This window comes from Carlito syrichta, unplaced genomic scaffold, assembly GCF_000164805.1.
Source record: "Carlito syrichta isolate Samal-C Ts95f unplaced genomic scaffold, Tarsius_syrichta-2.0.1 Scaffold309724, whole genome shotgun sequence".
Classification (NCBI taxonomy): Eukaryota; Metazoa; Chordata; class Mammalia; order Primates; family Tarsiidae; genus Carlito; species Carlito syrichta.
Window position 1 is genome coordinate 192,060 of NW_007253820.1, and position 23,155 is coordinate 215,214.

The 23,155-nt window shown below is 39.5% G+C and overlaps 1 protein-coding gene across 3 annotated transcripts in view; it reads right to left on the reverse strand.

Annotated features, from left to right (window-relative positions):
- Positions 1–5,690: 5,690 nt before the first annotated feature.
- EIF2S2 (eukaryotic translation initiation factor 2 subunit beta) overlaps positions 5,691–23,155 on the reverse strand; it is a 28,055-nt gene continuing 10,590 nt past the window's right edge. Inside the window, exons 4-9 of one of the 3 annotated variants that reach the window (XM_021717387.1) lie at positions 21,254–21,380; positions 20,438–20,538; positions 19,671–19,819; positions 17,607–17,663; positions 6,752–6,837; positions 5,691–6,165 (exon numbers count right to left, since the gene is read on the reverse strand). In XM_021717387.1, coding sequence (XP_021573062.1) covers positions 5,990–6,165; positions 6,752–6,837; positions 17,607–17,663; positions 19,671–19,819; positions 20,438–20,538; positions 21,254–21,380 — 696 coding nt within the window. In that variant the 3' untranslated portion in view covers positions 5,691–5,989. Of the gene's footprint in view, positions 6,166–6,751; positions 6,838–17,606; positions 17,664–19,670; positions 19,820–20,437; positions 20,539–21,253; positions 21,390–23,155 lie in introns of all 3 variants that reach the window. The other 2 variants (XM_008067621.2, XM_021717388.1) reach the window with 2 other exon arrangements.

Sequence of the window (23,155 nt, forward strand, 5' to 3'; positions counted from 1 at the left end):
CAGAAACCAGCAGAGTCACCCATTTTCCCTGACCTGGGCCCCTTTTTCCCTAGCCCCTTCTAAGAAGCCCCCTTATTCCTCAGACTCCACACCTTTAGTGTCTTCTCCCCTCCTGTACACCCCCACATCCATCTCCCTGACCACACAATGAAACTGCCTAATGCCAGAGACTGCCTCCTCATTCATTCTTGCTCATTAAGTCTTAAAAATGAATTTGTGTTGGTCAACTACATTATTACGGAACAAATACAAACAACCTTTGTATTCGTAATTGTACTCTACCTCTCCAGCATTTGGCTCTCTAGGAAAAGAGGTGTGTGTGTGTAATATTTACTGGGTGCTCTGCTTAGTTTCTTACACAGATTGCATTATTCATCCCTCACAGTAATTACCCCAGAGGTGGAGATATCATTCCATGATTGGGAAACTGAGACTTAAGATTGGATAATTTGCTCAAGACCTTATCACTTAAAGGAGAAGTGAATAAACTTTCCCCACCGTGTCATGAACAAACTCTCTTTGAAATTTCTCAGATCTTTGGGACTAGTCTCTCCTGGCTACGCAACATGGCTATGTGGCACAGCCTACATACAGTTCCTAGGCTACAAACCTGTACGTGTTACTGCACTGAATACTGTAGGCAATTGTAACATAGTGATTAAGTATTTGTGTATCTTCATGTTCTCACTCATATAATGGACCTTGAACATCCAATGCAATACTATGAGAAAATGACGGATGGTACTGGGAAACTATGGGGGGGAGGGGGATGGGATTAACAGTAGCAAATATCTGTCGGGGGATGGGAAAACACTTCTTATCTACAGGGTGCCTGAATGAAACGTCATTGTACACCTACCCTTAACTGTACCCCACAAAACCATAATAAAAACTACTGATTAATGAAAAAAAAAAAAAAAAAAAAAGTATTTGTGTATCTTAACATAGAAAAAAGTACAGAAAAAAATGTGGTATAAAAGGTTGGTTTGTTTTTTTTTTTGAGTTGGAGTCTCTCTGTCGCCCAGACTGGAGTACAGTGGCACACTCATGGCCACCCCAGCATCAACCTGCTGGACTTAGGCGATCCTTCTGCCTCAGCCTTCCAAGTAGTTGGAACTACAGGTGCGCACCACCACACCCAGCTAATTCTTTATGTATTGTAGAGATGAGGCCTCGCCAAGTTGCCTGGGCTGGTCTTGAACCCACGGGCTCAGGCAATCCACTAGCCTCGGCCTCCTAAAGTGCTGGGATTACAGGCTGAGGCACCAAGCCTGGCCCAAAATTTCTGTTGTTGTTGTTTGTTTGTTTGTTTGAATCAATATTTTTTACGATGATTATTTGTGGGGTACAGTTAAGGGTTAGGTATACAAATATGCTTCATTCAGGCACCCTTGTTGATAAGAGGTGTCTCCCCACAAAATGTTTTTTTAATAGTATAGAAAACTTAACATGGATGGAGTCTGCAGGACTGTATTGTACAGATGAGGCCTCGCCAAGTTGCCTGGGCTGATCTTGAACACACGAGCTCAGGCAATCCACTAGCCTCGGCCCCCAAAGTGCTGGGATTACAGGCTGAGCCACCAAGCCTGGCCCAAAATGTTTTCTTTTGTTGTTTGTTTGTTTGAATCAATATTTTTTATGATGATATTGTGGGGTACAGTTAAGGGTTAGGTATACACATATGCTTCATTAGGACTTTGCTGAATACTAACTGTAAACATTATAAAGACTGTACACTTAGCCTATGCTAACTTTATTTTTTTAAATTTTCTTCAATAGTAAATTTAGCTTACTGTAACTTTTACTTTGTAAACTTTTAAACTTTTTTACTTATGTGTGATAACAGCATAAAAAACAGATACATCATACAGCTGTACAAATTTTTTTCTATCCTTATGCTATAAGCTTTTTTCTATTTTTTAAGGTTTTTTTTTTAACTTTTGTTTATTGGGTTTTTTTCTGAGATGGTGCCTTGCTTTGTTGCCCAGGCTGTACTCAAACTCTTGGGCTCAAGTGGTCCTCTGGCCTTGAAGGAGTAGCTGGGAAAGCTGGGACTACAGGAGTGTGCCACCACACCTGGCTTTTTTCTTTTTAACTTTTTAGTTAAAAACTAAGACACATTAGCCTAGGCCTACACAGGGTCAGGATCATCAACATCATTTCTACCTTCACATCTTTTCTACAGAACAGCTTATCCCACTAGGTCTTCAGGGCAATAGCATACACTGTTACCTCCTATGACAATGCCCTTTTCTGGAGTGTCTCCTGAAAAATCTGCCTTAGGCTGTTTTAATGTTAACTTTGATTTTATAAATAGGAGCAGCATACTTCTAATGATAAATAGTAAATATATAAATCAAGAACATAGCCTTTTACTAACAATTATTATGTGCTGTACATAATTGTACTTGCTACCCTTTGGGCAGTACAGGATTGCTTACACAAGCATCACACAAACATAATGCATTGTGCTATGACATTATGAAGCTATGGCGTCACTAAGAAGTAAAAAATTTTCAGTTCCATAAAACTCTACAGAACCACCTTAACATATGCAGTCCATCCTTAACCAAAATGTTGTCATGATGCATATATGTAGGGTCTGGTATAGTAAGGACTCTGCCAGTGTTAGCCACTTATATAAATAATTAAGTGTACCAGCTAGCATTGTTGAGGCTGCGTTTGGCTTCAGTGAATTTTTTTATGGAAATTATTTTGTCTATTTCATGATGCATGATTTAGGAGCACACTGTCCACACCGAGTTGAGTGTTCAGCAGTTTTTAACCAAAAATGACATGACCCATGCCCCACCCTCCCTATTGACTCAATCACACCCGAAGCAACATTTTTTTTTTGTTTCCTCGGATGAAAAGTTCTCAAAAGGAAACGTTTTGCCAATGTGGAAGAGGTGGAATAAACGGCAGATGAGCTAAAAGGCATCAAAAATTGATGTGAGTTCAAAAACTGTTTTGAGCAGTAGAAAAAGTGTCTCAAAAGGTATAATGCATCAAATGGAGAGTACTTTGGAGGTGACTGAAGTTTAAACATGTAAGAATAAATACACAATTTTTTATAAATTCAGGGTTTTTTGAGTCCTCTCCTCATACGGCATAACATGGATGGACTTTTACGTAGTCTTCTAAAATTATGAAGACTAATAACTTGGAAAAATGGTCATGATACTAAGTTGTATGGTGGTAGGAGTATGAGACTTTAACACTTCTAATTACAATTTCATCTTCTCAATTTAAAAAGAATACCACATGCTACAAAGTCCAACTTTTAAGAACACACTGCAAAATATAATGTTCGTTTGTGAAATCTCAGCAGTGTCAGGGCAAAGGATCCTGAAGGGGCTGGGGCCTCACACACCACAGCAGCACTTCTTTCCAGATTGTTCAGCCCATTATTTTTTCTGCAGAACTTATTCTACAAGACGTTTGGCAGGTGAGAAGAGAGGGAATGCAAAGTTCTACATATTCTAAACTCCTTTTATTTGTTTTTTATTGTTTTTTGAGTCACTCTGTCGCCCAGGCTGGAGTGCAGTGGCACGCTCATGGCCACCGCAGCCTCGACCTGCTGGGCTCAGGCGATCCTTCCGCCTCATCCTTCCAAGTAGCTGAAACTGCAGGCACATGCCACCACACCCAGCTAATTATTTATTTATTGTAGAGACGAGGTCTCACCAAGTTGCCCAGACTGGTCTTGAACCCATGGGCTCAGGCAGTCCTCTCACCTCAGCCTCCCAAAGTGCTGGAATTACAGGTATGAGCCACTGTGCCTAGCTTTCTATAAGCCTTTTAAAGAAACTCATTAAAATATTTATGTAACACCTACAACTTTCTAGGCACTACGTGCTCTCAGTACTGGGGATACACGAGTGACCAAAACAAAAATCTCTGCTACCAACATTTAATGTTATGGTCAGCTGGAGGGAAACAATCTTACATACAGAAGGCAGAGACCTAAGGAAATGTGGGAGTGAGCCAGGTGGTACCTCAGGAATAGCTTTTTAAGCTTTTTTGTAGGTAGGGCTGAGAGGTTTAGAATCAAGAGGGATTTTAAAGAGGAGCTATAACCATGTTTTTATGTGCTAACGAAAATGCAAGTCACCAACCATACTAAGGACTTCCTTAACTTATTCTCAAACTTTTCTTTACATGGAACCCCTCTCCTTTAATTAGGAACAGTCCTCAATGTTGTTTCCTAGACACTTTGAAAATTATGATCTAGTTCCCTTCTCACAACTAGAAGGTGGCTCTTGACCAGAAACTTGACTGCCTTTGTTCTGTCACTTCACAGTAAGGTTCCTTCCAGCTGGGCTGTGGTTAGTAAGAGACAGTAGAAATACAAGAGGCTGATATACTATTGTGCATGGGTTAGTTATACGGCAATCCATTGTTTTCAATGGGTTCAGTATATTGTCAATCCAATTTTAATCAAACGGTATCTCAAATGGATTATCTTAAAGGAGCAGGATCAGTCCTGATAATCTGTTTTGAGAATGAAGTTAAAAGAAGTGGGGATGAAATCACCAATATAACTATTTGTCAACCTGTCACCAAACTGTAAAGTTCCATTCCCCTAAGAGGTCCAACTAAAGAAATAAGCAAAACACATACATACACAAAAGCAGGAGAGTGCTAATTATACAAGAGGCACTGATCCTTGCTTTATTCACACAGTAATATCCAACATTGGGCATCGTGTGGGCACAAGATACAAAAAAGGAAAATGGGGTCATCAGCAGCTGAGTTCATCATGTCAGTTGGTGGCATCTCAGCCAGTGTGGTCCCCTCAGGAGGACCTAGTAGATTGAGGGAAAGTGCCCTCTACCACTTCATAGCCAAGGTACTTGACAACATTTTGTATTTTAAAGATCAGTGACTAAAAACATGATCAAGACATTCAGGTCTGAGTTGAATGCTCCTGGGCCACTTGGTATAAACAGTCTGGCAACAAGAAAGCGGGAAGCAACATCTATGCCCTTATCCTCGGCAAGTAAGAGCAAGACAAATCACAGCACAGATACATAAAATGGCCTTCTCCCCATGTGCCAGTAAAGAAATACCTTTCTAGTTAAATCCTCAGAAGACAGAACACTACACAATCATCTCTTGGTTTCTCATGGCCACTTCCAAAAGTTACTTAATTAAAAAAGAGAGAAAAGCATTTGCAGTGGGCCTTTTTCAAACTCAGAACACTAAGTCAGTGAAGAAAAAGAAAAGCTTCCTCTAGCATCATCACTTGGACTCTCAAGAGTTCCCTGTACTGCACACACGTCACTTCCTCACCAACAGAAATGCCCAACTATGATTTTTCTTAGTGTGCCACTTACAAGACTTAAAAGGAGGAGGGTACCTAGTACCTTTATTCCCTCGTGTGATAACAGCTAGAGGAGGACTTGGCAATATCCACAATTCTCACATAAGAAAAATAATTCAAATATATGTAGTCATTTGCAGGACCCTGAAACAGGTAGTCCTTCCCCTATCACACTCCCACTGCACTGATATGGGAAGTCATGTCTGCTTTATGTACTATTTCAAGAGAAGCTGAGAAGGGGAAGTGGCTGCCCAGCTGAAGTTCCTGCAAATGTCCAGTATTCAGACAAGGATACAGAGATCTTGCCAGAGCCCAGGCACCAAGCACAATTTCTATAGAAAAGAAAACTAAAGGACAAACCAAATTGAAAGAATCACTGTTATAATAACTTTAATTTATCTTGCATTTTACAGAAGTCTATGAACGATTTTAAAAAAGCACCTCCTTACCCCATGTTTCTCTGACAGTTGTTAAAGTAGGCAATGAGTATGTCAATAGCTTGAGCATCGGCATCTTGCAAGGATTTCAGACCAACCAACCACTTGCCAAGGAACTTGGCAACTTTTTTATCTTGCTTTTAATACAGTCGTGTATCCACTCTGATGGTAAACCTCTGGCCAAATCTCCACAACACACTTTGCAAAATCACTGTTGATTAGCAAATTAGTTAGCTTTGGCACGGAGCTGTGCTCGCTTGCCCGTGACAGCCTGGAAGCCAGTTTTGATACTGGCAACAGAGCATCGAGAATGACAAGTTTCGCACTGTAAGAAATAGAGTCGGGTGTCCTTCTGCAGGATTGTGTCCGGTGATCGGCATGTGTGACAAGTGACATATTCCTCTGCAAATAAAGGAACAAACAGTATTACCTGGTAGCCAATGAGGCAAAAGTTTTTGTCCTCTGAAATACATTTTCTACACTGACCTCCAAAGCCCAGGTTGAGATGATAGTTAACCTGTGCATCCAGACCAGGGAAGCTTAGTTATTCAAGGGGTAAGAAAGCTTTCTGCTGTGATGCATCCAAAGGTCCCAAGATGCAGGGAAGCTTGCCAGCTGCCTATTCTTGGTTCTGTCTTTAAGAAAGCCACTCAGATGTGTTAACACACATGCAAATTTTTAAGTAATTAGGAAGGCAACAGAAAGGGGCCACGGCCAGGCATGAATCACAGGTAGGTTTCTCTGACTTGGCCTTCAGTCCTAGAATCAACCAGGAGCGTCAATCACCTGGGCCTTCTTAAAAAATCCAATCGCCCTGTCCCTGTATCCCTAGTCAGCAGTCAAGAAAGAGCTACCTCCTTGCCACATATTCCCTTCACTATATAAGGTCAGCTTGCAGGCTCATCACAAACAAATGACTCTCCCCAAAACACCGCAGTCTGATGAGAACATTTCAAAGCAATATAATTAAATCAAATTATACACTTACTGATATATCTTCTCAGGACATTTTCTATCTGTTTCTGTTGAAATCTTCCTTTGATTACAAGTTGGTTATTACCATCTATAGAACCACTACAAAAGAAAAAAAAACTCTATTATTGTTTTTTCCCCAAAAGAACCAACTTCCAGTACCTTTATACTTAATGAATTTACAATATATTCAGTGGTGTAGGATAAATTCTAGGATCAGTGCTATACTACCTGGTTTCTCAAAACTTATTTTTAATTAAGTAGTTGGTGCCTGATAACCTACTTATACTAACATAAATCCAATTTCGGCCAGGCTCGGTGACTCAGTCTGTAATCCCAGCACTTTGGGAGGCCAAGGAGAGTGGATCATCTGAGCCTGCAAGTTTGAGACCAGTCCCAGAAACTTGGCAAGACCTCATCTCTCCAATAATTCAAAAATTATCCAGGTGTAGTAGCACACGCCTATAGTTCCGGCTACTTGGAAAGCTGAGGCAGAAAGATCACTGGAGCCCAACAGGTCATGCTGGGGTGACCATGTGCGTGCCACTGCACTCCAGCCTGGGCGAGGGAGTGAGACTCCAACTCGAAAATAACTAAATAAAAATTCAATTTCAATCCATTAAATGTACAGTAACAACAGATTTACAATTGATTTTAAGTCTAAAACAAGTTGATTCCTTAATTGTGTATGACAGTCCATTCATCCAACAAAGGAAAACAAACTTTTACTGAATGCATACCATGTACAAAGCAAGGGAGGGAGCTACAAATACAAAAATATTTTAAAATTATAAGCTCCAAATACTTTGATTCAGTCATGGTTAAAAAGTATAGTTGTTGAAAATAAACTGTGGTGGTAGTTATACATATTAATATGATAATATTAACAACCACTGAATTGTATACTTTAAATATGCAAGTTGTAGCTCAATAAATCTAAGCATGCTGGCTTACAACTGAGCATGCTGGGTCACACCTTAACCCCAGTAAATTGGGAAGCTGAAGCAAGAAGATCGCTGAGCCCAGAAGTTTGAGACCGACCTAGGCAATAGCAAGACCTCATCTCTACAAAAAAAATCAAAAAATTAGCCAGGCATGGTACTACGCTCCTGTAGTCCCAGTTACTCAGGAGGTAGTTGTGAGCTGTGATTGTGCCAGTGCACTCCAGCTTAAGTGACAGATTGTGTCACTCAACTCCAGCCTGAAAGACTCTGACTCTAAATAAATAAATACAAATAAATGTTACCACCAAAAACTAAATAAATAACACTGAAAAACATTGGCCACAAATTGCTAATGGTACTTAATGATAAACTTTTTGAGAAGAAACTGTTGACAAGCAACTATTGAGAAAGCAAAGCTTTGGGGCTAGTCGTTACCATTTGTCAAAAAATGCAACACAGGCCAGGTGTGGTGGCTCACGCCTATAATTCCAGCACTTTGGGAGGCCAAGGTGGTGAGAGGACTGCCTGAGCCCAAGGGTTCAAGACCAGCCTGGATAAATTTGTGAGACCTCATCTCTACAATAAATAAAAAAATTAGCTGGGCATGGTGGCGCATGCCTGTAGTTCCAGCTAACTTAGGAGGCTGAGGTAGAAGGAATGCCTAAGCCCAGCAGGTCAAGGCTGCAGTGGCCATGAGTATGCCAATATACTCCAGTTTGGGCAACACAGCAAGACTTCAACTCAAAAAAAAAAAAAAAAAAAAGTAACACAAGGTGAAACAACAAAATTCAGCCAGGCAGAGTTAAATTTATATTTGTTCCATATGTCATCATACAACTAATTTTGGCAAGAACCTCTCCTGTGAGTCTCCTTTAACCATAAGGGTTTCATATCCTTCACAGACTATAACCCTTACTCTCCAGGCTACAGTGATTCCAGTGCTTGATGTATAAATTTTTTTCATTCACTGTCAAAAGAAATTTAATTTTCTCAAAATCCCTATAATATTTAACCCACTGACCACAAGTTTACTGGTCACAACTTGTTATGATTTACCCTATTTCTACATAACTATAGATTATTCTGAGAAGTAGAAAAAACTGCTTGCTTTTGTTCTATCATTAGTTCAAGTTAAAAATAATGATTGTAACCAATTTATGATTTTGGTTTTTTTTTTTTTGAGTTGGAGTCTCACTCCTTCGCCCAAGCTGGAGTGCAGTGGCATGCACACTCACGGCCACCCCAGCATCTACCTTCTAGGCTTCAGCGATCCTTCCAGCTCAGCCTTCCGCATAGCTGAAATTACAGATCCAGGCTACCACACCCGACTATTTTTTTTACTTTATTGTAGAGACAAGGTCGCGCCAGGTTGCCTAGGATGGTGTCCAACACACGGGCCCAGGCAATTCACTCGCCTCAGCCTCCCAAAGTGGGATTACAGGCTGAGCAACTGGGCCTGGCCACAAATTTATGTTTCCAACACATTTCTTCTACAACAGAGTCTATGTATCCATCATGACCAGGTAAATTACTCCTTAACTCCATAACATGTGTAGCAAATTTTTAAAAAATGTTTTAAGACAGAAGGAAAATTTACAAAATAACATCTTTTGTAACAACTTAGAATTGAAGTCCATTAACCTAAGGAACGCAGAAAACCAAACACTGCATGTTTTCACTTTTAAGTGAGAGCTAAACTATGGGTATGTAGGGCATAGCGGAGTGGTATAATGGACACAAGACTTAGAACAGAGGAAGATGGGTGAGCAGGGAGATTACCTATTGGGTACAATGTACACTATTCACATGACAGGTACACTAAAAGCCAGGGATTCACTACTGTGTAATTCACCCATGTAACCAAAACACTTGTACCACCTAAAGCTATTGAAATTTTTTAATTAAAAAAAATTATGAGAGCTTGATATGCTGGAGGACTGCAGTAGGAATCCTATAATCATGAGGCAGCTTGGGCAATGTGATTTAAGAATATAATACAAATGAAATCATACACGGTATGTTCTACTACTTGTTCTTTCACTCAGCGTAATTCTCTGGAAAAAGCATCCAAATTGTTGTGTGCACTGAGAGTTTGTTCCTTTTTGATTGCTGACTTGTATGCCCTGGTAAGAATATGCCACAATTTGTTCAGTCATTCACCTATGGAAGGACATGAGCATTTTACCCATTGGGAACATTACAAATCAAACTTCTATAAACATTTTTTTTTTTAAAGAGTGAGTAGAAGAGAACAGAACACTTAATTATCTCTGTACTGCTGGCAAGGCGCAGGCATTAACCTTGTTAGGAGCTCAAGCTCCAGAGAGAGGCAGACCTGAGTTATACCCTGACTGACTGTGCCACTACAGTGGTCGCTACAGTTGTGACCAACTGTAACTTCACTAAAACTGTTAACAAATCTGAAGACTGCAATATTACTTTCCACTGTTGTAAAGGTTGATGTCACCCCCTCAAAAAACAAATCACTTGGCATAGTATTCAATACACAATAGGTGTTCCATAAACCTTAATCATCACTATCAAGACCTAATACACATTATTTATTTTTAAAGGGACATTAGTCTTCCTTCACTTATAGTAGTCAAACTCATTGGTATGGGCTCCATGACATCTTGGCCTTCCTGACTGGGGATGGACTGGCTCAGTTCCTTCAACAGGTGATCCCTGAAGACAGGGAAAACAGTTATTTCATCAAGGATCCCTGTTTCAGTGGTTTCTCCTATACCACTCATCAACTCACTAGCCTACTATCAATTAAGAAAAACAATTCGGGGAACTTCCGGCAAGATGGCGACAGAGCAGCTTGGTCTATGAGACCTCCGCAAAAGAGAACACAAAAAGACTCTGGCTCTCTCCCCGGGGGCTGCAGATTCCATCATCGGCAGCCTGCTCTTCACATGGCGCTCGGCCGTTGACACCGCTGAAGCATCACGGCAGTCCGGGCAGCCACGGCAGCCATTGCACATCGCACCACCCAAGCCTGAGGCGATCCACACCTTCAGACCTTGAAGCCCTTGCAAGCAAGATCTGTTGAGATGGCTGCCGCCACTACTGCCACCATGACGTCCTGCCAGGCCGTGGGTCTCCTCCCATGTGCCTTGAGGCGGCTCCCATTTCTGGCTTCTTCCGGCTCCCTTCCCTGTGGGGCGAGCAGCTGAGAAAAAGACCATGTGGAGCCATGAGATAGCACCACCTTCTAGCGATTCAAGTAACAACACCGAAAGGTAAAAAACAGAAGCTTGATAAATAGACAAAGGCCAGATCTGAGTGGTGAACTGGGCAGTGGTGAACTGAGTGGTGATCTGAACTGTCCTTCATAGCAGGCCAGGAGCAACAGATCCTTACTACGAACAAATTTACCAGCCTGAAAACACAGCTAGAAATCAGAGCTGAAAAGACATTCGACTTAAATGAAAAGTCTCAGAGTGTGCTTCATTGGTTCTGTCAGTTTACTGACTTGATTCCATTCCTTTTTTTTTCCTTCTTTTATTCTCTCTGTAAACCATATCTTTGTATACACAAATAGCACACCAATAAGGAGATTGGTTAGCTTGTATGTTAGCATCATTGTATGTTTTAGGTTTTTTTTGTATGGGAGTTGGTTAGTTTGAAGCCATGGTCTATTGTTATCTGTTTCAGTTTTTGTCTCTCTTTCCATTTGTTGGTACACTCGTCTGTTTTCCCCCTTACTCCTCTCTCTCTCTCCACCCCTTCCCCCCAATGTCTGCTCCATTCTCTTCCCTCTTAACCTCATTTTATTTCAGGGAGTAAACCTACAACCCCACTGCATAGACAGATTCCAAGGCAGTGGGAAGTAGGTTTCAGATTATCCATACACCTGTCGGTGAATACCAGGACCTGTAGAGAGATTTTGAATCATAGCTCCCCCCTTAAGTAAATCTCAAAACTACAAAAAGGACCACCCCCAACGTACAGTACAACTCCAGAATTGAACAAAGTAAGAAGATATACAAAAAGAAAAATAGGAGACTGAACAAACAGAAGTAAAAGCAACCCCTCCACCCCTGAATAACAGAATTACAGAAGACGGTGACGTGGAGGGAAGGAAAAAGTAGGGAGGAAAAAACTGCACAAATGAAGAAAAACCAAAAGAATATAGGTCTCACACAGACCCCTGGGAGGTCAGACACTGAGAAAACAGACTTCAGAACACAAACAATGAAGAGTCCCCAGAATGACTGGTCACATGCAACAAACCCAGACATCAAGACATTAATAGAGAGAATAAAAAAGTTGAGGAGAGACAAGAGGAAAATGAAGGAGCTGATGACAGAAATAACAGCAGTAAAGGATACTGTGATGGAAATAAATAACAAACTAATAAGCATGAATTAGCCAAGCAGAAGAAAGACTCTCAGAGCTCAAAGACCAAAATACAGAACTAACCCAAACTGTCAAAAACATAGAAAAGAAGCTCAAAAAGACACAACAAAACCTTCAAGAGATGAATGATCACTTCAAGAGACCGAATCTAAGAGTAATTGGCTTTCCTGAGGCAGAGAGAGAAACAGAGGCCACACTGGAACAAACATTTCAAGAAATCATTCAAGAAAACTTCCCTCATCACTGACGCAAAAATTCAAACACAGGAGATTCAGAGAATCCCTGCAAGACAACATATGAGGAGACTCAGACACATAATAATTTGCCTAAACAAAGTAGGTATAAAAGAAAAAATCCTGAAGAGAAAAAGGTAAGACTACCTACCAAGGAAGACCAAGTAGAATAGCAGCAGATTGATCTACAGAAACCCTCCAGGCTAGGAGAGCTTGGAGCCCTATCTTCAAAGTTCTAAAAGATAAATAATTTCAACCAAGAATAACCTACCCAACCAAGCTAAGCTTCATCAGTGAGAGAGAATTGAAATCTTTCCCAGACAACCAATCCCTAAGGACCAACGCTGCCACCAGAACACCTCTACAAGAAACACTTAAGAAAGTACTGAACACAGAAGAAAAGAAAAAAAGAACAACGTTCTTCACAAGATTACCGGCAAAAGATCAAAAACACACATGAACCAAATCCAAAACCAAAAGAAAGACAACACACAAACAAGAAGAACAACAACTCTGTAAGAACATTAGGACAGGGATCAACTCTCACATTTCAATAATTAGCTTGAATGCTAACAGACTAAATGCACCACAAAAAAAAGACAAAGAATAGCAAAATGGATAATATATCACCAGGCAACAATTTACTGCCTTCAAGAGACTTACATCACTGGAAAGGACACTCACAGACTCAAAGTAAGAGGATGGGAAACAAATTTTCAGGTGAACAGAACACAAAAGAAAGGAGGAGTCGTGATCTTAATCTCAGACAAAATACACTTTAAGGTATCAAAAATGTAAAAAGATACAGAAGGCTACTACATAATGATAAAAAGTTCAATCCATCAACAAGAAATATCCATCCTAAACATATATGCACCCAACATAAGAACACCAACTTTCATAAAGCAGCTTCTAGGTAAACTAAAAACAGATATCGACTCCAACACCATCATAGCAGGGGACTTCAATACCCCACTCACAACTCTAGATATATCATCAGGACAAAAAATCAGCAACAAGATACAAAACCTCAATGTCGACCAAATGGACTTAATTGATACCTACACAACACTCCACCGAAAGACCACAGAATATACATTCTACTCATCATGTACTCTAAGATCGACCACATACTTGGCCATAAATCAAGCATACGCAAATTTAACTTAAAAGGACCGAAATCTTTCCATGCACCTTCTCCGACCACAGTGGAATAAAAATAAACACTAACACCAACAAGGTCCCGCCAAAACCCACAAGGACATGGACACCAAACAGCATGATGCTAAACAACTCCTGGGTCAACAATGAGGTCAAAACAGAGATTAAAAGATACCTGGAAACAAATGAAAACGAAGAAACATCTTACCAAAATCTCTTAGACGCCATGAAAGCTGTAGTAAGAGGGGAATTTATATCCCTACAAATGCACATGAAGAAAATGGAAGGATCACAAATTAACAGCCTAACAAGCCACCTAAGGAAGCTGGAAAAGCAAGACTACCAAAACCCTAACGTCAGCAGAAGAACTCAGATGACCAAATAAAAGCCCAAATCCAGGACACAGAAGACAAAAAGATAATACAAAAAAATCAATGAAACAAAAAGCTGGTTCTTCGAAAGAATAAAGAAGATCGATGGTCCCCGAGCTAGACTGACCAAGAAAAAGAGAGAAAAAGCCCAAATAAACACAATCAGAAAAACAAAAGATGAAGTCACATCTGATCCTGAAGAAATACAAAAGATCATTAGAGACTACTATGTACACTTGTATGGAAACAAACTTGAAAATGTTAAGGAAACGGAGGACTTTCTGATATCACACAACCTGCCTAGTTTGAAACAAGAAGAAATTCAGACCCTAAATAGACGAATAACAATCAAGGAAATTGACTACGTAATAAGAAAACTGCCTACAAAAAAAAGCCCTGGACCAGATGGCTTTCCAGCAGAATTCTGCAAGACATTTAAGGAGGAGCTGATACCAATCCTACCAAAGGTATTCCAGGCGATTGAGAAAGATGGAACTCTCCCTAAATCATTTTATGAAGCTAACATCACATTGATACCCAAGCCAGGTAAAGACCCAACAAAGAAAGAGAACTACAGGCCAATATCTTTGATGAACATAGATGCTAAAATTCTCAACAAGATCCTAGCAAACCTGATTCAACAACACATCTCAAAACTCATCCATCATGACCAAGTAGGCTTCATCCCTGGGATGCAAGGCTGGTTCAACATTCGTAAAACCATAAATGTAATTAAATACATCAACAGATGTCAAAACAAAAACCACATGATTATATCATTAGATGCAGAAAAGGTTTTTGATAAAATCCAGCACCCCTTCTTGATAAAAACTCTCGAACATCTAGGCATATGGGGAACATACCTCAAAATAGTAAAAGCCATCTATGAGAAATCCACAGCCAGCATACTCCTAAACGGACAAAAATTGGAATCATTTCCCCTGAAAACTGGAACAAGACAAGGATGCCCACTCTCATCCCTCCTGTTCAATATAGTATTGGAAGTCCTAGCTAGAGCAATCAGAAAAGAGATGGCAATCAGGGGTATCCAAATAGGAAAAGAGGAAGTCAAGTTATCTCTCTTTGCAGATAACATGATTGTGTATCTTGAAAACCCAAGAGAATCTGTCAAAAACCTCCTTACACTGATAAAGGACTTTGGCAAAGTTTCAGGGTATAAAATAAATGTGCAAAAGACAATCGCATTTCTTTACACCAACAATAAACAAACAGAAACCCAAATAAAAACCACAATTCCATTCACAATAGCCACAAAAAAAATGAAATACCTTGGCATCTTCCCAACCAGAAATGTGAAAGACTTTTACAATGAAAACTACAAAACACTGCTCAAAGAAATCAAAGATAACACAAACAAGTGGAAAAATATCCCATGCTCATGCACTGGAAGAATCAACATTGTGAAGATGTCCATCCTACCTAAGGCATTCTACAGATTTAATGCAATACCCATCAAATTACCAGCAACATTGTCTCAGACCTAGAAAAAACAACACAGGAATTCATATGGAAACACAAATGACCAAGAATAGCCAGAACAATCATCAGCAAAAAAAAAAAAACACAAAGCAGGTGGTATCACACTGCCAGACTTCAAACTTTACTATAAAGCTACAATAATCAAAACAGCTTGGTATTGGTACAGGAACAGGCATATAGACCAACGGAACAGAATTGAGATTCTAGAAACAAAACCTCAATTTCTCAACCAATTCATCTTCGGCAAAGTCTCCACCAGCTACTACTGGGGAGAGGAGAACCTATTCAGTAAATGGTGCTGGGAAAACTGGCTGACCACATGCAGAAGACTCAAACAAGACCCCTATCTATCCCCATACACAAAAATTAACTCTAAATGGATTAGAGACCTAAATGTAAAACCTCAAACCAGAAGAACCTTAGAAAATGCAGGAAATTACCCTTATGGAAGTTGGAACTGGCATCCAATTCCTGAACAAAACCTGAAACCCACAGGCCATAAGAGATAGATAGACAAGTGGGACCTCATTAAACTGACAAGCTTCTGCAAAGCCAAAGAAACCATCAAGAGAGCAGGGAGACAGCCCACAGATTGGGAAAAAGTATTTGCCAACTCCAGGTCCGACAAAGGCCTAACATTTTGGATCTACAAGGAACTCAAGCATGCTGAAAAGAAAAAAACTAACAACCCCATTATAAAGTGAGCAAAAGATATGAACAGACACTTCTCAAAGGAAGACATCCAAGCAGCCAACAGACACATGAAATGTTCAACCTCACTAATCATCAAGTAGATGCAAATCAAAACCACACTGAGATACCACGTAACTCCAGTCAGAATGGCAATTATCAATAACTTAAAAATAACAGTTGCTGGAGAGGGTGTGGAGAAAAGGGAACACTTCTACACTGTTGGTGGGAGTGCAAACTAGTGCAACCTCTGTGGAAAACAGTGTGGCAATTCCTAAAAGCTCTAAATATTGACCTCCCATATGACCCCACAATCCCCCTACTGGGAATATACCCTGAAGAACTCACATCACTCTATGAAAAAGATACCTGCACACATATGTTTATCGCAGCATTGTTCACATAGCAAGAACCTGGAATAAACTATGGTGTCCATCAAAAGAGGACTGGATTAAAAAAATGTGGTAAAAATACACGATGGAATACTACACAGCCATAAAAAAGAACAAAATCATGAATTCTGCAGCAACCTGGATGGAACTTGAGTCTATAATACTGAGCGACCTCTCAGAGAAACAAAGATCTGAGTATCACATGTTCTCACTCACATAGCAGACCCTGAATATCCATCGTAATGCTGTAAGAAAAAGACTGACAATGGTGGGAAACTATGGGGGGAAAGGGAGGTGGGATTAACGGTAGTAATATCTGTCTGGGGACGGGGAAACAGCCCGTATCAACAAGGGTACCTGAACGAAGCATATTTGTATACCTAACCCTTAGCTGTACCCCACAATATCAAAATAAAAAATATGGATATATAAAAATAATAATAATAATAATAATAATATGATCAACATAATATGAAAAAAGAAAAAGAAAAACAATTCTGGGGTACCTGCATAATGAACATTTTTATACCTAACCCTTAACTGTACCCCACATCTTTAAAAGAAAAAAGAAAAAAACAATTCTGACTTTTAAAAAAATGGTTTCCTTTAAAATTTAACGATTGTGCCATAAAAAGAGTTCCAATTAATGACAGAAAACTAAACACAGCAGTAATGTGGTACTCAGTTTAGTACAACGGCAGGCCTTTTCAGATGAGCCTGTCAACTCTGTCCCCTCTTCTTAAGCAACCAAGTTCTCCCAAAAAAATAATTTCACTCCTCCACTGGCCTAAAAACTCCCCTAATAACCAGGTACCCTTTTTTTTTTTGAGTCATAGTCTCACTCTGTCACCCTCGCTAGAGTGCAGTGACATAGTCACAGCTACCACAGTCATGATCTGCTGGGCTCAGGTGATCCTCCTACCTCAGTCTTCCAAGTAGTTGGAACTACAAGTGTGTGCCACAATGACTGGCTAATCTTTTTTTATTTACTATAGAGACATGGTCTCACTAAGTTGTCCAGCCTGGTCTCAAACCCCTGGACTCGGGCAATCCTCTCACCTCCATCTTCCAAAATGCTGGGATTACAGGCATGAGTCACCGGGCCTGGCCATAGGTGAGTGTCTTTTAGAAGCATGTTATATACCCTTTTCATGTTGAGAGACTCTTATGAAATTTCCAGTAGTATTGTACATAAAAGTGAATACAGTTTCTTACCTTGTACCCAATTCAGCCAATAAAAATGCAAGGAGATGTTTAGGTTGACGATGTAATCTAAAAAGAAAATCAAATATATAAACCTTATCATTTGGAAATCTGACCAAACTACTAAGTATCGTTCTGTCCATCATTCTGATCTGCTTATTCAGATATATAGGTGAATTTCATTGCACAATCTATTTAAACTTTAAAATAAAGATAACACACTATATTATGCCACTGATTTACATTTCAATGCCCATTAAGACAGTATTACAGTTTGTGACTAATACAAATGAGTAAATGTCTAGAAACAGATGGAAAAGATAAACACCAGCTTTAGAAAATAACATCTTCCTCTGCAAAGGAAAGAGAAAGGGATGAGAAAGAGATAGCAAAGGTGGCCTTAACTATAACTGTAAAACCCTCTTTAAAGAACTAAAAAGATCTAAAGCAAATGTGTCAAAAGGCCAATATACACCAAACCTAGAAGATGGATACTTGGATATTTGTTATGCTCGTCCTTATATATTTCCCATTTATAATATTTCATTTTAAAAATATGGAACTATGTATATACAAGTATTCCATGGTTACCACAACAGTAAAAAAATGAACACAGCTCAAATATTTACCAACTAGAAGAGTGGTTAAATACATTATGGTACATTCATTCAATGGTATATTATCCTGCTTTTAGAATAAGATAGATCTCTATAAATAAGAAAATACATGTACACACACACATATAAAATTGTAAAAAGTACAGAGTTATGCCATTCAGTATTTTCACATTTTAAATCTACACACTTCAGCACTGTTTGAGCTTATTCCAATAAGAAGGTACTACTATTATAACTTTTAAGTTATTTTTTCCCAAAATGCATTGAGTGACAATTGGTGAAAATATAATAAAACAAGTAAGCTCCTACATTGCTGGTGGGAGTGTAAGCTGGCACAAATCTGCTGGAAAACTATGTGCCAGTGTTTGTCATAAAAATATCCATCCCTTTTAATTCAGCAATTTAATGTTGGGAACTTTTGCCCTAAGGCTTTATTCTGAGGTACTGCAAACATATACATATAAAGCTGTTCCCTGAAGTTTTGGTTCTGGTAATAAAAACCTGGGAGCAGCCATGTCCAACTTAAGGAACTGTTAGAATGTTATGTAGCTATTTAAAACAGTTATCAAGATATTTAATGAAATGAGTAAAACGTTCATAATATATTGACAAACTAGGTTAAGCCAATATAACCAATATTAAAAATTTTTGCATAAAATTGGCTAAATATAAACTATGGTTATCTACCTCTTAATAATGGATTTTTCAGGTTTTCATTTTCTTTAGCAAACCTTTATTTTCTAATTTTCGTACAATGAGCATATACCACTGTTGTCATCAGCAAAAAAGTCTTAATTTAAGTAATACATATAAGTAATGAAAACAGGTGGTTATCTCTGGGTAGAATTTTGAGTGACTATTAGTTCTTTTTTTGTTTACCATTTTTTTCTGCAACAAGCATGTATCACTCATAAAACTGAAGAACAAATAGTATATAAGGTTTGTTGACCTAAGGAACGAGCCAGAAAACGTATAACCAAGGAGCTCTCAGAAAATAGGCCCAGACAGTAACCTGGGAGTGACACCAGCATGGAATGTGATAGTTAACAAAGCTGAAATCTCATCGATTTGTGTCCTGGCAACGACCATCCAAGGAAGAGGAACACCAAATTCAGCTGCTTTCCCAGAGCTCTACTTGCTCAGCAGGACCACCTCAGACTGACTAATGAACTTTTCCACTCTCTGGGCTCCCCAGACGCCATTCAGTCTCCTCATTCTTCATCACTCCATTGGGTTCGAAACTACCCTCATAGGCCAGCATGAGTTGACTTCTCTCATTTCTGAATGTCCTGATAAAATGAGCCCTAAGACCTATGAATTGAAAGAACTGATTGACTTGAACTGTGACCTCCCTCAACTGAGAGTCTACAATAAAGTCCACAATAAGGACATTAAACATCCTTAAAACTTCACTGAGAATCTAGAATTTGGGATGAAGGTTCTCCATTAACCAACTTACAGTTTACAGATATCTGTAAAATTGACAAAGGAAGTTTTCTTGGTTCCTACTCGAACGACCTGTGGAGGTTTCATGACGAATTTCCTTTTCTCTCCAGCAACCATATCTGGGTTCTTTTCCCTCATGATGTTGAACACTCGATTCAGTAGCTATAAAATGGTATTCATGAATTTTCTTAGTAATAGCAGGAGTATAAAGTTTCCATTTGAGTCACTTTGCTTTAACAGATAATACTTCACTTTTTACTAAATATACACACACATTACTAACATGTCTGGGAACTTTTTGAGGGCAGGGACTCAATCCCCAACCAGAATTTGCTCCATTATGGATGTTCAGCGACTCCTTGTTCAAAGTTAAATGAATGAACAAGCCCCTACTGATTCTGCTGTTTCTACTGGAAAGTATATGACACATAGAAAAGTAAGATTCAAGAATGCCCAAACAAGTAACTCCAGACTACCTTGGCCCCAAATTAGCAACTGTCAAAACTGCCCCCCCACCAATTCCTAGAGGGCTGCATGCCCTCGGAAGTCCAAAAATTCAGGTGGAGACAGTGAGTACTACAATGACTGCTGCACTCCAGGCAGGCTGCCCTACAGGTGGCTATCAAGAAATGCTGTGCACTCGTTATGTGACCTCTCTGCACCCATTTCGCCATCAATCTGTACCTTAATGGCCATTCCAATTCAAGGAAGACTTAATCGTGCTCTTCTTTGGGTTCTAGTGAACAGCTTAGCACTTTCTCACAACAGATTTTGTCTTACCTCTTCATATGTGTAGTCTCTTTCTGAGCCAGCCCAAGCAGGGCCTGTCTGGTTACTGAACGAGATACCATCGTCTTTTTTGTTGTCTTCATCTTCTAGAGCTACAGATAACAAAGACTGTAAGAATGAAGGGTGGGCCTTGCGATAATACAAAAAGCAGGGAAGATCTACAGAAAGGAAAGCTTCAAAGATACTTGTCTTCCTTGCACATCTGCATTCACAACAGCTTCAAGAATGAAGGTACCAAGGTTTAAAAACAAGCCCTTTTTCCTTAGAGAAAGACATGCTGTGACTTTCAAGAAAGACCCTTAATAGAGACCTCTCTATGGGAGTTTATGATAATAGAGACCTCTCTATGGGAGTTTATGATATCGAAATGTTTTTTGAGTTAACAAAAGATAAAATCATGTATTAGGATAATTAGAGGAAAAAGTCAAACTGTTTGAAACACTTAGGAGACATCCACATCCATAAAAACCTAACTGACTATATTAAAGTTCCCTAAAGACCCTACAGCATTTAGCAACTAATAAAACTGTATACTTTAAACATTTAAAAAAATTTTAAACATTACTTAAAAACCAATTATAATAATTTTTTCAAGCCCAAATTGATAATGTTTTTGATGTACTCACAATTGAAAAGTTCTTCCCCAATGAACTTAACTGCCACAACCACTTTAGATACTATTTCTTTCAGTTTCCATTATCAGGCAGTGGAAAGTAAGAAGCAGGAAAAAAATTTTTAAAAGGTCTTCGCCCAACCAAGGAGAGGCTTGGATAACCTAGAAACAGGCTGTTGAGTCCCCAGTAGTACCTTCATCCTTCTCGAGTATTTCATCCTCATCTGGGAACTTGACATTCTTCTTTTTCTTCTTTTTATTGCCAAGCATAATGTCAAGGTCATCCTCTGGTTCAGCTGGTTCTTGAGCATCACTCTCAATCTTAAGATCCTAAGAAAATGAATTAAGTCTCAACATTTTGATACTGGGACTGTTCTTTTTTTAAAATGACATAGGCTGATATGATTTTGGAGAGAAAAACAAATCAAATATTCCAAATTAAAGTTACAGATATGAAATACCTCTCACAGATGGGCCAAATTGGCTCAGAAAGACTGTCACTTAAACGCTGAATGTCTCAAGACATTTCTGTGGGGTCTTTTACCCTTCTTTTACCCCGTTTTTATTCTTCAGCCTCAAGATTTTATTAAAATTACCGTTCATGTCTCCAAACCAGGCTACTGTCAGAATTACCTGGGAAACTTTAAAAGTATAAATCTGACTGACAATCTTCAGCAGAAACAGGACTGAAAAATGTTTTAAAGAAGTTCTGCCATGATTCTGATGCAGTCAGTAGGAGAGTTTTTTTCCTGCTAACACCAAATATGTGGTGTTTTTCCACACCAACTCTCTAATACAAACGAGGCGTCTGCCTGAGCCCGCAGGCTCGAGACCCACCTGGGCAGCGAGACCTCATTTCTACAATAAATCAAAGATTAGCCGGGTGTGGTAGCACATGCCTGTAATTCCGGCTACTTGGAAGGCTGAGGTGGAAGGATCACCAGAGCCCAGCAGGTCGAGGCTGCGGTGGTCGGCAGCGGCCACTGCACTCCAGTCTGGACGACAGAGTGAGACTCCAACTCACAAAAAAAGAGTTCAGTCTCATAAGACTGCCCTCACTTTAAATGCCAGTTGCTAGTATCAGGTCCCCATATTGCCCACACTTTTGTCCAACTTGGCTACAAATTCAGAGGTTACCACATCCTCCCCTCCAAGAGTTGATAATTTGCTAAAATGACTAACAGAACTTAGAAACACACTTTACTTACTACTGCCAGTTTATTATAATGAATACAACTCAGGAATTGCCAAATCAAAGCAATTTACAGAACAAAGTATGGGGGTAAGAGTTGAGGGAGTGGTAAGGAAGGCAGGTGTGGAGCTATCATGCAGTCTCTAGATGTGACACTCTCCCAGCATCTTGATGTGCTCACCAACCTGGAAGCTCTCCGAACCCTTATTCAGGGGTTTCAGGGGCATGGGTGATTATATCATTAGCTCTAGTGACAGTGCTCAATTTCCAGATCTTCTTCCCTCTCTGGAGGTCGCAAGGAGCAATGAAAGTTCTAACCCTCTAATCATGATTTTGTCTTTCTGGTGACTAGCTCCCATCCAAAAGCTATCTAGGGATCCCCAGCCATCATCATCTCTTCAGCATAAAAAAAGACACTCATCACTTTGAAGATTCTAAGGGTTTTGTGCCAGAGCAAGGGACAGAAGCCAAATATTTATTTTTTATTATACCATAGGCAGCCTGGCACCAGATTGTGGAGTGGTCTCTGGGCATCATTCCAATAGATGACATTATGAAAGAGGGAAAGGCAGCACTCACAGGTAATTAAGAAGTGATAAATGGAGACAAGGTAAAGCTTGACCTCAAGATTAGATGCTACAAGCAGGATGTAAACAGACTATATATATAAAAAGCATAGAAATTAGTCATAAACACCCCAGAAAAGTAAAAGGGCCAGTCTCAGTTTCCAGCCTTCTAATTTCTTCCAGCTTATCAAACTCCCTGAAGTATACTATAAATTTATATTTTTTGTGTGCCTAAAATCCTGAACTGTGACAATGACTACAGTTAATCTCATCAGCAGAAAAGTTAGAATAACTGGAAGTAAATGAAGGATCCCAAATCCAACTGTGTAGTCTGGGTA